The sequence below is a fragment of the Myodes glareolus genome, chromosome 19 (genome assembly GCF_982192425.1).
Source record: "Myodes glareolus chromosome 19, mMyoGla1.1, whole genome shotgun sequence".
Classification (NCBI taxonomy): domain Eukaryota; kingdom Metazoa; phylum Chordata; class Mammalia; order Rodentia; family Cricetidae; genus Myodes; species Myodes glareolus.
Window position 1 is genome coordinate 9,217,430 of NC_142044.1, and position 15,563 is coordinate 9,232,992.

A 15,563-nucleotide genomic window follows, 5' to 3' on the forward strand; every position below is an offset into this window, starting at 1 on the left:
GTTACTGCTGTGCAGATTTGTTGAACAGCAAAAGAAGAACTCATTTTAAAGTGGTTGGTAAGCTCCTAACCGGAGGCAAAGAGTTGAGCTATTAGTTAATTTTATTAAGTCACACTGCTGGGAGATCTGGCTCTTGGTGGCGTCCAGCCTGTCCCAGTTGTGTGGCCTGACTGTGCTTGTCTTTACTAAGTTGCCTGATTGGCCATGCTTTTGTGTTAGGGGTCAGCACATGCCATTCCTTTCACTAAAATTCTCCCCTCACTGTCTCACTCCTGACTCTCACTTCGCCCTGCTTCCAACTTTAATCTCAAAAGTTACATTCTGCAGGTCCCTCGAGCATCCAGCCTCTCACCCCTGCCACCATATTTACAAAAGAAAGGAAGAAAGAGGAAAAACAAGAAAATAAAAACCCCAAGCAACAGAACTGAACAAAACCTGCTACTGGATTGTGTGCATTCTGGCTATTAAAGGACTGGCTAAGTTGTGTTACATGAGGATTTTTTTCTATTAGAACATAGGGAACTAAGCCTACTCTGTTCAGTTATGTAACTAGTGCTGGACGCATGGGAGAACATTTACTTATTGATTGGACTGTTGAAAGTGTTAATTAACACTAATAAGTTAGTTGTCCACGATTTTTCTAGCTTTCTGGCCATTTATTATCTTAGGTGAACTTAGGCATCCCAGTGACAAGAACTGTTTCCTTATTTTATAAAAATGAACTCTTAAATTTCCTGAGAACCTCTATTTTATGAAGGTTTTAAGAAAAAAAAAACTATTCTAGGCTTTTATTTCAGAGACTTATGAGAAAGAATTTTGAGATGTGGGTGGTTGATGAGGACTCTTAGAGATGGTATTCTGTTTAGATACGGTCGGCAGTGTCAACTGTATCTTTAGGGATCCATTAGCATCACAAACTGATCCGCAGATCGTACACTATGGAGTGTTTGAATGCATGTGCATGTGTCTGTTATATGATATACATGAGAGGGTGTGGGTGTGCCTAAAGAAAGAGATGCCAGAAGAGGAAGTTGTGTGTTGATGCATCACTCTCTACTTTATTCATCTGAGGCAGGGTTTCTCCCTGAAACTGAAGCTGGGCTGGTAGATAGCAAGCCCTGTTGATCAGTCCCTTTGCCATTCCCAGTGGTGGGGTTACAGCCAAACAAGACTTTTTATGTGGAATGAGTGAATCGACTCAGAGTCTTGTGCTCGCAAAGCAAGGACCCTTACTTAGCAAGAGCTCCTAGCACTGAGCATCTTCCTGGCCCCTATTATTATGTTAACAGGAAAATTTATCATATGTGTATAAAAGGCTGTAGTAAGTCTAACGCTCAGTTAAGTCTCAAACAGATGCTATAACAGAGTAGAATGGAAGTTCCTTTTGTGAGCCAGTTGAAAGCATTTGTTTGGTAGAGTGTTATTTAAAAACTTGGAGGTAGGAAAGAGAAGTCAGTTAGGAGAGTAGTCGAGTGTCTTGAGGATATGAGTTTATGAAGAGCTGGACACGGTGCTTCATGCAGTGCCTAGCGTATAATAGCTATGAAATGAGTTTTTAAAAATATTGTAGAAAATCTTGTTTCTATTCTTAGTACCCAATTACTGTTTTTTTTTCTTTTTTCCTTCATCCCATAAGAAACCACATTTTGAGATTTTATGGATGTGGCTTCTGTGCCATATCTAGAAAACACAGTCTCACAGCCGACTTCCTGGCCTCTGACTCTCAGTCTTTCCACCCCTCCCCTTTCTGGAATGTTCTCTGAGCCGTAGGTGGAGGGACTGTTTTGTAGATGTGTCTACTGGTGTTACAGTGTTCTTTCTGCACCTTCCTTTTCTTTTAAGGTGCTCGGAAGACCTTGTGCCCATCAAATGTTTATATGTTATCCAAATGTATTATGCTATTACAGATCACTCCCTCTACGCAAGATTTTGAGATTTTATCTTCCTGTTTGTATGTGCATGTGTGGTATTGGAATGCCTGAAGATGCCACAAGTTTCTGCCTGGTGTTTTGTCTTTGATTTCTACTCAGTTTTTCAAGACAGTTTCTCCCACTCCACCTTGAACTCACACATTAGCTAGACTGATTGGCCAATTAACTCCCAATCTACCTGTTTTTGTATCCCATTACTGAGATTAAGGGAGGATGTTGCAATGTCCAGCTTTTTGCAAGGGTTCTAGGGATCGGACTGAGGTTTGTATTCTTCTATAGCAAGTACTTTACCAGCTGAGTCATCTCTCTGCAGCCCTTTGCCTCTGTTTCTTAGTAGCAGTCTTCTAGGTTCACTTCACACTTTTCTTACCATTCTTTTGGTGGATTCTCTATATCCATTTGCTTCCAAATGCTGGAACACACTAGACTGATCGCACACTTCACTAGTACGTTGCAGTATATAATTGGAAGAAGACTTCTGCTGAAGTTTCAATACATTGAAATAATTTTTATTCTTCAGATTTAGTACCCACCCTGTCCCTTAGGCCCATGGCAATTTTCATCATCCTATAACTGACTTTATGATACAAATCTGTGGGACTGAGTAATTTTTAAAGGGTATATGCTGATTCATGTAAGTTAATGTGTAAGTGGTGTTCCAGAATTCACACCGGCGTGGAGGAAGTGCCGGGGTGGAGGAAGGAGTTCTGCGTGTACAGAAGATAGAGTAGCAGGCAGACTGGTTCCTCATTTTTCAAGGCCAAGGTGTCTTACCACAATGAGAATTAGTCCTTAGGGAGAGAAATCGTGCTAGCCCCTTTGGATCCTTAGTGCACAGACAGTAGTTCATAGCATGAACATGAACATGGTGAGTAGCTTACATATATAGTATAGAATAAAATTACTTTGGCTTTGAAGAGCATGCCATCTTTGGGGGCAGCCCAAGATGAAAAGTATATTTAAGGAAGAATTACTCCCAAAATTTGTTTCTAGCCATAAGCTTTCCCTTATTTTATTTACAGCAAAGGTAACTAAATATTTTGTGGTAGTGTACATTTAGTACAATGTTTTATGTACAGTACTTACTATTAGGAGTCCTAAATTTGGACCACATAAATGGGGGCAATGCATGTATGAAGTTGGATGAAAGACTATAGTAATGCCTGCAGAATTCACAAGTGCATGACCTCTTAACAGTAATCAAAATCAGCTTAAAAGCAAAACAAAAGCCCAAACTGTAGCATTGTCCAAACATGTGGTCTTTCAGTTTTGCTTTAAGTTGGGTGAGAGACTAGAAAGCTTGTAATCCTGTGATTTAATAACCTCAGTGGTAGAAGTGTTAAATGATAAGTCCCAAGTCACAGTTTCTAGGTTGATGAGGCAGAGTTAAGTCCTAGTCCGTCTGACTAGATCCCTTGTTCTTTCTGCTTCTCAGTGCCTGTAGCAGGTGTCAGTGGGTTTTGTTCCAGTGCAGAAGCAGATCGTAAACGTCAGCAGCTCTGTGTATTATTTGACTCTTATTGCCAATTCCTATAGCATTACAGCTCAGAAAGAAAAGCCATAGGTTGAAATAAAACTTTGCACACAAAATAATTGGCTGCAAATTTTGGCTGTGAGGTGGTAGTTTCTTGACTCAAGTTTAAATTTTCTGATAAAATGCAAAGAAAAGAGCAAGTCAGAGATGCTGTAATTAGAATGAGATAGTAGTGTTTGCAGCTATAAATGAATATTGAATGGCTTAGGGAGAAGCTTTGAGATCTGTTGATTCAGGGAACATAAGAAAATTAGCAGTATGTATAAAAATACTGAACAAAATGTTAACAGCTGAAATACTAATAACAGCCATTTTTTAAAAAATCATGTTATGACAGATCCTGTTTTCCGTATATAAAATTAATTAATAATGTTCATTATAGTAGCCAAATTATGCAAGTATTATTTTTATCTTCACTTAGTAGATAAGAACATTGAAGTGCAGCGACTAACTCAGGTAATATCACACAAGTCCAAAGTGTCAGTGTTGAGATTTGAAGCCTAGCAGTTTGAGTGCTGCATTTCCACTTAGATCTCTGTATACAGATAAAAATAGAAATGTATGCACTCAGTTGATAATTAATCATACCTTAACTATGTGGCTTAGTTCAGGCCAATATAACAATATAACATATACACCAGTGTGGAAGTCTGTGGACTCTAAATTGTTTCTGTGCATTTCTGGAGGTTAAAAACGGAGAGCTAGGTCCCGGCAGATCCAGTGTCTAGTGACGATTGGACAACTAATCGCAGAAAGCTTAAGAAAGACAGCCTCTTCTGTCTTGTTGTGAGGGCACTGTTTACCTCCCAAAGGCCCATCATCACTTTGAGTCTTGGGATTTAAAAAAAAAATTGGAAAGTGTCATAAACATTTAGACTTTACTATTATATTAAATTGCTTCCAGAAAATTTTGGTTTTGTTTTTATTGTAGTCAGTTCTTAGCACTCCAGACTGGGCTTTTAGTTTTATTTATTTATTTTTAATAAGATTTTTGTTTTAAAGAAAAACAGATTTGTTTTTGTTGTTGTTTTTGTTTTTTTGTTTTGTTTTGTTTTGTTTTTTGGCTCATGGTCCTGGCAAAGGTATTCTGATTCTCAGCTACTGGGGAGAGACCAAAAGTTTGTGAATAGACAAGACTTAACGGTCTGATTTCCTTTTTAAAAAATATTCAGGAAGCTCTTCTGTCATAAATAGCGCCCTGTGATAACTAACAGCCCTGTCAGCTCATTTCTTTGGTACTGATTTTGATCTGTTCATTAGGAAAGAGCCCTAAAAAAAGCCCACTTAAAGGTTCCACCCCAATCTGGTTTATTAGGAATCAGATTTCCAACCTGGGAACTTTGGGAGAGACATTTAAACTACAGCAGAGTTCTTGACTCTAGAATTTCCTGTTGTAATTTGCACAGTTGTTCTCCTGTTTTATGTTCATTATGTTGATTTATATCAGTTTATGTTGATCTTACTGCTGCTTTTCATATTATTTACTAATTCAATTAAAGATTTCCTTAGATGTGTTGTTTTCTTGTTTACTTCCTGCTTGGCAGGGTACTATTAAGGATACTTGATGTGAATATCCCTTTGTTGCTGATAGCCCAATCTGGTAGTCTTGATTTTTTTTTATATCCATGAGTAAATTGCAAAAATATGTTGAATATTTTGAGATGTCTATATATAATTGGATGCTCTTTTTTAAAAACAATACTCTGACTTTTATAAAACCCTGAAAGTAACCTATATTTCCCCTCTCTCCTCCAATTTATACCTACAGCTGCCTAAAGTGATGCAGGGCCTTTGTAGAAGACCCAGGGCATGGTGTTCATTATGGTTAAAGATGATTGACATACAGATTTGCCTATAAGTTAGAGTTCATTTCCTTATGTAAATAGTTGATTTCGTATGTTCATATATGTGTATGTGTTAAGAACTTAAATATTATATTTTTTCAGAAATGCGAGATAAAATGAGAAAATGGAGAGAAGAAAACTCAAGAAATAGTGAACAAATCATGGAAGTTGGAGAAGAATTGATTAATGACTATGCCTCTAAGCTTGGGGATGACAGTGAGTTTTCAATTATGTGTCAGCCCAGCATGTCTTATTTGTGATTCTTCCTATTTGATGTGTTTTATTAATATTTTACCTATTAGTTCTGTCACTCCTTTGTTTCAGGAAATGTAATGAATGCTTTAGTTTAAGAAGGATTTATATTGTTAATAGTAGTTGCCCAGTTACTTGTATATTTCTGTGATATAACAATATGACTGTAACAACTAAGAGTCTGTGGTGTATAGTTTTATGTCAGCTTGGCACAGGCTAGCATCTTGTTGGAAGAATGACCTCAGTTGAGAAAATGGCTCCACCAGATTGGCCTGTGGGCCAGCCCTTGGTGCATTTTCTTGATGGATGCTGTGTATGGGAGGGCCCAGTTCACTGTGGACAAGTTGTTAAGGAAGGCAGTCTGAGCAAGCCACAAGGAGCAAGCCAGTAAGCAGCACTCCTTTATCGCCTCTTCAGTGATTCCGGATCCATGTCTTAGGTTGAGTTCTTGCCCTGACTTTCTTGGATGATAGATTTCAAGCTGTAAGGGGAAATAAACATTTTTTTTCACCAAAATTAATTGCTTTTGGTGATGGTGTCTTATTACAGCAACAGAATAGTTAAGACAGTGTTTATGGAGTTGTGGTTCCAGGAGGTTAAAATCCATAATGATGGAGGGAGCAGGAAGACTGTCTTCTTGAACTACAGTCATGAAGCAGAGGCTTTGAAAGTTCAAGTCCTGCCCCCAGAGATGGATTTCTCCACCAAGGCCACATCTCTTCGCCCTCCCTAAGCAACTGGTCCTCAAGTGCGCCAGAGACTGTGGAGGACAGTCTTGTTTAAACTACCACAGTAGTGAAGCCATTGGACAGGCATTTAGGTTTCAGAGGCTCAAAAAACTGGTAAATATTTAGCTAGTATATATTTCTTAATGGTATTCTGATCTGGTCAAAATGTTTTTCATAGAGAATTTTAGAATTTAGTATGTATTAAATATTGATTTTTTTTTACTTCAGAAGATTTTATATTGCTGAATACCTTTAAAGATGTATTTTTAAGTTTAGAAATATTACAATTACTAATTTTCAGTAATAAGTAACATTCTTTAAATTAATTGAAAGAATTTATTCATTTCTGTTTGGGAAATTTCTATATTAAATTCAGAGGTTTTTTTTCCCCATCTCATATTTCTAGTTTGGATCATATATGAGCAGGTGATGATTGCAGCCCTAGACTATGGTCGGGATGACTTGGCATTGGTAAGTATTTAAACTAGTTTATATTTTACCCTATATTTATTTCGCTTTATGAGTTATATATTAATAAATGATTAAGGCTTATAGTAGGGCATGTTTTGAATGTTTTCTATAACAAGTTTTGAATGCTGCTTTGACAGGACTGGGGTTGTAACTCAGTGATAGGATGCTTGGCTAGCATGTAGAAGGTTCTGGGCTTGCTCTCTAGCGTCATGCACATAAAAGAAAATGACAGAATACTCTACCAGTAAAACAGTAAATGAAGCTAGATATTTGGGGCTACAGACGAAACTACTTAGTTCATTTTTATAGAACATTTCTGTGATGTAATAGCACTTGTTCAAGTCTAATTTTTTTTAACTCTTGTTTTCAGTTTTGTCTTCAGGAGTTAAGAAGACAGTTCCCTGGTAGTCACAGAGTTAAGCGTTTAACGGGCATGCGATTTGAAGCTATGGAAAGGTAAGCATCTAGTAAACAACCCAATCTCACTTAAACATGGCAGACATGGCAGCTGTACCTACATCATTGATGCAGAAGCTCTGTCTGATGTCAGGGTACTTCTCAATACAAATCACACTCGTACTTCTAGGAGACAGCATGGCACAAAGTGTAACCCATTTGCCACTTCTGACTAGTGAAATTAGGTCATGCTCTACCAGACGATGCACTTTAAATCCCAGTTCCAGCACGTTTTAGCTTTGGACTTGACCAATGAATACTCTATATTTTCAGCTTTATTCCTCTAAATAAGGTATTGCCAGCTTCCTAGGGTTTGAGGAAAGCACACCCATATTCATGCATACGCTCTCAAAGTACATAGAAGACATGGTCATCATTTGGATCAAGAGTTTTCAATCTTGTAGAAAAATAACTCCTTTCAAACAATACATTTAGCCCAGAAATGGAGAGAAGAGATGATCTGTTTCACGTAAAACACAGGTGGGGACGCATTCAAACCTGTGCTGAAATGTGTGCAGTACATTTGTGGGGAAATCCAGGAGAGTTAAGGGTTTATTGGGATTAAAGGTAAGGTGAGGTGGAGTTTTCAGCTAGAATTGGAGCTGCAGATAACAGGCAGTTATGCTTACGGGTCACTAATATGCCCTGCCAACGGGTGTCAACTGAAGATATGAAGGAACATGTTAGGTTATTTAAGAGAAGTGACAACCTTTGGATTTATCTGTAAAAACATTTTATGTACTATATAGTCTAAAAAAGAACAGTTTTAAGCTTCTTACTTCTGATATCATTACTGTAAATTATAGCGGAATATAGAGGATGGGTGAAAGAAATTAAGAGAAAATAAACCATCAGTAACATTTTAGAAGTAAAGGGAAAAGATAAAAGTGACTTAGTTTTCTGTCTTTATGCTGATTTGTCACCAACCTAAGAAAACAACAAAAATGGGAAATAGTAGGTTTTGGTTGGAAAAACTGAGTTTGGTTTAACATCATGGATATCAAACTGAATAAGGAACAATTTGAATATATTGAATAAATTGTTCCTTATTCAGTTTGAGAAGTACCCATGGGACCAAAATGGAGACTAGAATTCCCCTTAGATTTGTCACCTTGTATTGTAGGGTAAGGTAGTGCCATCACTCTAACAGGAGTGAGAATGTCATCCAGTACTTTCTGTACCTGGATGGTCAAGAGTTTTGAATATGTTCTTCTTGTTTGTCACTTTAAATAATCCGGACTGGGGAGTTCCTGCTCATTAGAAATGTAGAAATGAGTCTTGGTGTCTCATCTTTCCTACACATTGTTCACTTTCCGCATAGGGCCTTGAGTATGTGTGTGCGCTCATGCACATTCAGTCTGCTAATGCAAGTGTGTCTCCAGTACCCAAGTCTGCTGTTGCTATTAAACCTTTTCCCTTTGCTTCCAAGATGTAACTGATGTTTTTCTGTAAATACTTTATAATTTTTCTTTTCTTAATAATAAAACAAACGTTCACTGTAAAATGAACATAGGAAGACTTGCATAGCAGTTATGAATGAAGATAAAGCTCAATTCAATATATTTCTGTATTTATGACATTTTAAGGTAATGGTTCTTGATATATCTTTCTTTTTAAATAGATATGATGATGCTATACAACTATATGATCGAATTTTGCAAGAAGATCCAACTAACACTGTAAGTTTGTACATTGTCCTGAGCATGACTTAAAAATTATGTAAGGGTAAAATGAATGAATTGAGGAAATACTGAGACAGATTGTTTTTTTCTTTATGTAGTTTAGGTGAGCCATGTTTTAGTTTAAAGATATTTGATACTCTTATTTCACTTGGTGAGGGCAGACTATGATATATTAAAACCCCACAAGGCTTTTTCCATGTTATAAAGCTTTATGAAGTACCAGTTTAATTAGTGAGTGTGGATATTTTTTATTTATGCTAATTAAAAATGAAAGACATCATCTCAGTGATAGTTATAGGGAATTAGTGCAACTATTTATTTCATTTTGCCTTTGCCTTTTTTCTATTTAATCCTTGAATTAAATTACATTACATAATTAAATTACATTAATTATTAATTATTGTCAATAATTATTTGTTTTAAAATTCCCTAGTTATTCTTTTTAATGTGATAATGTTTAATTTAATATGCTGACATCATAGTTTGCCTCAGTTTTCCACTTTTGGGAAGTTACAGGGGAGTTGTAGACAATAGTCATCTTTATGTCTTTCTATTTTGCAGTACACTTAAAACTGCAAAAAAATATCTTTAGAATTAAAAAATATTTTAAAAATTGTTTTATTTTTATGGGTATGAGTGTTTTGCCCACATGTAAGCCTGTGCAAAATTTGTGTTCAATACCTGTAGAGACCAGAAGAGAATTGGAATTGACTTTAAGAGAAGGTTGTAAGCCACCATGTGGTGCTGGGTTAGAACCTCGGTCTTCTGGAAGAGAAACCAGTACTGTTAATGGCTGGGACAGTTCTCTAGCCTCTACTTTTGGCATTAAGAAACAAACACTAGACTTTAGCTTTATAAAAGGAAAGATTGTTATGTTCACACAAGGTAAACGAAGAAAAGCTAGCTGGGTGGTGGTTGCACATGCCTTTAATCCCAGTGTTTGGGATGCAGAGGCAGCTGGATCCTTGTGAGTTTGAAGCCAGCTGGTCTACAAGAGCTTGTTCTAGGACAGGCTCCAATGCTACAGAGAAACAGAGAAACCCTGTCTCGAAAAAAACAAAAAAATATAAAATAAATAAATAAATAAAAATATATATCTTTAAAAGTTACCATTAAAAAATCATTTAATACCAAAATATTTAATTGAACAACAGTGGCTCTGGGCAGTGGTGACACATGCATTGAATCCAAGTACTTGAGAGGCAAAAAAAAAAGGTGTATCCTTGTAAATTTAAGGCCAGCCTGGTCTATAGAGGGTTCCAGGATATTCAGGGCTACACAGAGAAACCCTGTCTTGAAAAATTAAAAAAAAAGGAAAGAAAGAAAGAAAAAGTGTAGAGTATAGTGTGAATTCTAATTGGTCTTAATAATAAAAACTCAGAGTCAGATATTAACTTATTCCTAACTATGTTGAGAGGTTCCATAAACTCCATTAATACCATGAGATAGCATATAATTCTGACCTTTGTCCAGAATCATAAGGGCTTTGATCCACTTTACTTAAATTTTCTGATTTGTTGCCTGTCTTTCCTGATTTATTTGCATTAGTAGAGGTTGTAGGGGCTCCAGTTATTGGTGTTTCCTATACAATGCAAGGAAGGATTCAGTTAGTTCTCTTTATCAATTGAGTTCTCTTGCTTTGGGGATATTTGTTGTTACTCTCTCCCCAAAAAATTACTGCAAGCTCTTTGCCAAGGTTCACTTTCTGCCCATAATTAGTCAACTTCATCATTAGTAAAAGGTACTACAATTTCTGTTGGGTGTATTCCTGCTAACTGATGAAGTGTCAATTTTCTTTTTAGATTCAACTCAGAGACCTTTTCTACATACGTTTTTTAATTTTTTACTCTGCTTATGTGGTAAAAAGATCCATTCTAAGATAACATCTTCCCTCTGTATTAATATTCCTGCAGGAGAATGCTTAGAGGGTAAAATAAACAAAACGCAGTCAAACTTTGGAATCCAATGATCCACATGTGCATCCTGACATTTCCACCAAAGCCAATTCTCTCTCAGATTCAGCTGATAATTATCTTGGACTATTTAAGTTCTTGTCACCATCTAAGGTTTTGAACCAATTATTCAATTCATTATTTTTTACCCCAATAGTGGGCCATAGATAGGAAGTGTCTCCTAGCAATCTTTGAAAGTCATTAAGAGTCTGCAATCAATCTCTCCTAATTTGTACCTTTTGAGGTCTAATTTTTTGTAGACCTATTTTATATCCTAAATAGGTAATAGAATCTCCTCTTTGTACTTTTATCAGGAGTAATTTATAATCTCCAACAAGGCAAAAATTTTTCTTCTTCAAACATTCTTTCTAAAGTATCTACATTTGAATTTACTAGTAAAATATCATCCATGTAATGATAAACTATAGATTCAGGAAATTACTTATGTATCTTTTCCAATGGCTGATGTACAAAACACTGGCACACAGTGGGGCTATTTAACATTCCTTGTGGGAAAGTTTTTCATTGATATCTCTTAGCACACTGAAAATTATAAGTAGGCACCATGAAGGCAAATTTTTCAGTCTTTTTCTTGTAAAGGGATAGTGAAGAAACAATCTTTTAAATCAGTAACTATAAGAGACCATTCTTTAGGCAATAGAGAAGGCAAAGAAATTCCAGAATGTAGAGAGCCCATTGGCTGAATCACCTTATTAACAGCTCATAGATCTGTTATCATTCTCCAGATTTCATTTTAATAACAAATACAGGAGAATTCAAAGGTCTGGTTGATGCTGAGTATTCAGCTGCTCCTGTACTAGCTGTTCCAAAGCCTGTGGTTTCTCTGTTGTTAAAGGCCATTTCTCAACCCATACATTTGTCTGTGAACCATTTTAAAGGTAGGACTGTTGGTGCCTTTGGAAGATCAGCAGCTATTGAACCCTGTACAGTAGCTTGTACAACCTGAATGGTTAGTGACTGTTCTTTATAATACCTTCTAATAGTTTTCTGAGAAACATATATTAGTTATGTTTTTTTCCTAAGATTAGAAGAATGTTAATCTGAGTATTCCATTGCTATAACAAATCATGTCCCCACAAATTCATTGCTAGTTAGCCACCTGTGGCTTTAATTTTTCTCTTTTCCTCTCTGTTCTTCTGGCCCTATACATTCCACCCATCTTGAGCTCTGTTTTACCTGAGATAACATTCTAATCCCTAAAAGTTGAACATTTATCTCCTGAAGAGTCCAATTTGGATGCCAAGATTCAGGTTCAATTGTTGTTACATCCTCACCTATGTCTATAAAACCTTCGATGACGACATCATTTTATTCATAATTTTAGTGTTGATCTTTGTTCATTTATAGAAGTTTGCAAAAGTATGTATTCACTTTACAGTTTCTCCTGATTTTTCTTTCTTTCTTTAACTGTTCTGTCATCCAGAGCAGTATCGTTTCTTACAGTAGGAATTAGATTCTTTAGTTGCCCTGGGAAGGTGTTTCCTCCACGATGACAGGAAACAATTTAACCGAATTTGACGTGGGGGCCTGGGATAGGCCCCTCAAAGCATTTCTCCGATAGCAAAAAACATTACTTGACTGTCCCTTGTTGTTCTACATTCATTATTTCAATGTCTGCGCTTGCCACACCTTCTGTATAATACAGAGGGGCGTTCTGTTTGGGTTATGTTTAGGAAAAAAAATTGTTTCTAGGAATACCCTGTTTACAGTCCCCTTTTAGGTGACCTTGTTTACTGCAGTTGAGACATTTGACATTTTAGTTTTTCTTCTAACCTCTAGAAATCACCTTCTCTATCTAAGCGTCATCATGATTATGAGATTCAGTATTGATTGTATCTCAGATCCATTACTCCAAGGGTGTTGACATTGACTTTAAATGCCTAATTACCCTTTTGCATTGTGAATTAGCATTTTTCAAAAGCCAATGGTTCCATTATTATTTGTCTAGCTTCTGAATTTTTTTGGTATCATTCTAATTACTGCTGAAATCAATCTTCATAAGAAATCAGTAAAGGTTTCTTTCTGACACTTTCTGGCTTTAGTAAATGACTCAATTTTCTTTCCTACTTTTTCAATTCTGTTCCAAGCTTTCAAAGCTACTGCAAGGCATAAAGCCAGGATGTGGTCATCATATAAAGATTGCCTTTGTACATTAGTGCAATCTCCCTCTCCACGAAATAGTCTTGGCAGATTTCTATACCTCTAGTCCTACTTCATTTTTCAATGGTCTTAACCTCATCTTTTCACCAAGTCCTTCATTGTAACTGAGGACCAGGCTCCAAGACTGCTGTAACTTAAATTTCTCTAGTCATTCTATTTCAAGTTAACCATAAGTTTAACATCTGCTTCACAAAAGGTGAATACATGCCATATGAGAGTGTCGCTTCCTTGAATCTCCTTAAATCTAACATTTCCTCAGGAATCCAGTGAGCGCTTAAACAACCTTGGGAATATCTGTCATTTGGCAGTTCCTGTAAGGTGACTGGATAAATTAAGGTTGGCTGTTTGAAAACCTTAGACTGTTCCTCTATAATCTGTAATGCAGTGCTGAAATTGGTTCTTCTTTAAATTCCTCTACCTGAATCTGAACATCTCCATGATCTCTTTTAATAAGTTTTTCTAAGCCCTGTATCTTGGCTGTCATATCAATCAGCTTTTTAAGGGACAAACCGAGATTTATTAAACTGACAATAAAGATTATCAAATGATAATTGACATGCCAATCCCAGGGAAGTTGATTATACCTTCATTTAATAATTCCATTTTAAAATTATTCATTGTATACTCATACAGAACCTAACTCTATCGTAATAGTGTTTCCCATTTTATAATGTGGGAGAAAAAAAAACTCTCTTTTAACTAACTCCTCCCTTTAAAGATTTCCAGTTGTCTCACCAAATCTGCTGGTGATGGTGATGAAGATCTGCTGACTGCTACTGCATAGAACAGTAGGAGCCTGAGGGGATTTCAAGTCAGCTACCTAATTTGGCGCTAGCCTAAGAAGAGGGTCCAGGGAAAGCCCAGAACTCATGTGGAGAAAAGAAAAAAAAAACCTAGCCAGTGTGGTCGCGACTCTGGCCTTGTGTAGTTCCGTATGCTGGTGGGCACAAAGCCACAAAGAAGTGATTTCATGAGTTCGGGCCTGAAAGTTAGATGCTAGATGTAGTTCAAATTCTAATTGGTCTTAATAATAAACACCTGGAGTAGTTATTAAGGGTGAAAATTGAAAGATTAGAGAAACAAAACAGCCAGCCACCAGCTCTTACCTCTACGAAATCCTCAGACCGAATGGATGATCTTGTCTCTACAAGTTCTCAGCCTGAATGCCCTGAGCTCCTGCCTCTTCCCAATTTATAGTCCTCTCTCTGCCCAACCATATCTTTCCTGTCTCCCCCTCCCTTATGTTGGGATTAAAGGCTTGTGACTCCCAACTGCTGGCTCTGTTTCTCTTTGAAACTGGTGTAGTGAGGAGACTGCTTGTTTGTCCTGGCAGCCCAGAACCAAAATAATCACACAGAAACTATATTATTTGAATCACTACATCACCCATTAACTTTAGCTTCTTATTGGCTAACTCTTAAATCTTAATTTAACCTATTTTTATTAATCTGTGTATCATCACGAGGTTGTGGCTCACCAGCAAAGTTTCAACACATCTGTCTCCGGCAGCCGCTCCTCCATGGCTTCTCCCTACTCTGTTTCCTTTCTCCCAACATTCAGTTTAGTTTTCCCCACCTAAGTTCTGCCCTATCAATAGGCCAAGGCAGTTTCTTTATTCACCAATGGTATTCACAGCATACAGAGGGAAATCCCACATCAGACTGGATCAATCCAGTGTAGCCTAGAGTGACCTTGAACTCACAGAGATCCATCTGCTTCTGCTGAGATTTAAGGTGTGTGCCACCACTGCCTGGCCTCTGTCACTAACCAGTGGCTTACTCCAAACTCTGTTCCTTAGGCAAGCTTTATTTGTTACAATACAATATATATATATATATATATATATATATATATATATATATATATATACACACACACACATATACATGTATGTACATGTATATATGTGTGTGTGTGTGTGTATCTCACCAAAGAAAAGAAGAGAACAATGGCAGTTCATCCTAAGAAAATGATTGATATTAGCATTAGAAATTATTTAATAATAATTAAATAAGTAAAGGAAAGTGTCTAATGAATTCTTAAAGCATATTTGTACACCCATTGATCATAAACCTCCATTTCAGCTTACTACTTTAGCCATCAAGTGATAGAGAGTGTTATAGTAGCTGAAATATTTCATGGATACTAGGTTTCTACTTTTAGTATTATCTTAGGGAAACTTCCTATAGAATTTGTAAGGAGTATGCTTTAGTTGTTTGTTTTTGTTATTGTTGATTTTTGAGTGGAAACATTTCCTTTCTTGGTGATGGTTTTCAGAATATAGAAAACTTTGAGAAAAGTTCAGATCATAGCAACCCTATGTCTTACAAAAAAACAAATTAGAAGATAATGTCTATTTGTCTAGATACTACTAATATAAATTTGCTAACTACTAATATAGATTTGCTAATTAACTGCTAATAATTTTAAAATAATTTTCTAAGTCTATCTTAATATCCTGTCCTGTACCTTTGAAAAGTTACTTTTAAATAAAAGTACTACTTAGGGCTAGGGGGATTGTCTCAGTAGTTA

At 36.5% G+C, this 15,563-nt stretch overlaps 1 protein-coding gene across 2 annotated transcripts in view; it reads left to right on the forward strand.

Annotated features, from left to right (window-relative positions):
- The window catches only part of Emc2 (ER membrane protein complex subunit 2), a 36,840-nt gene that overhangs the window by 1,660 nt on the left and 19,617 nt on the right, over positions 1-15,563 (forward strand). For both annotated transcript variants that reach the window (XM_048457193.3, XM_085679002.2), the window contains exons 2-5: positions 5,412-5,525; positions 6,696-6,760; positions 7,131-7,216; positions 8,838-8,895. In XM_048457193.3, the coding sequence (XP_048313150.1) occupies positions 5,412-5,525; positions 6,696-6,760; positions 7,131-7,216; positions 8,838-8,895 (323 nt within the window). The remainder of the gene's footprint in view (positions 1-5,411; positions 5,526-6,695; positions 6,761-7,130; positions 7,217-8,837; positions 8,896-15,563) is intronic.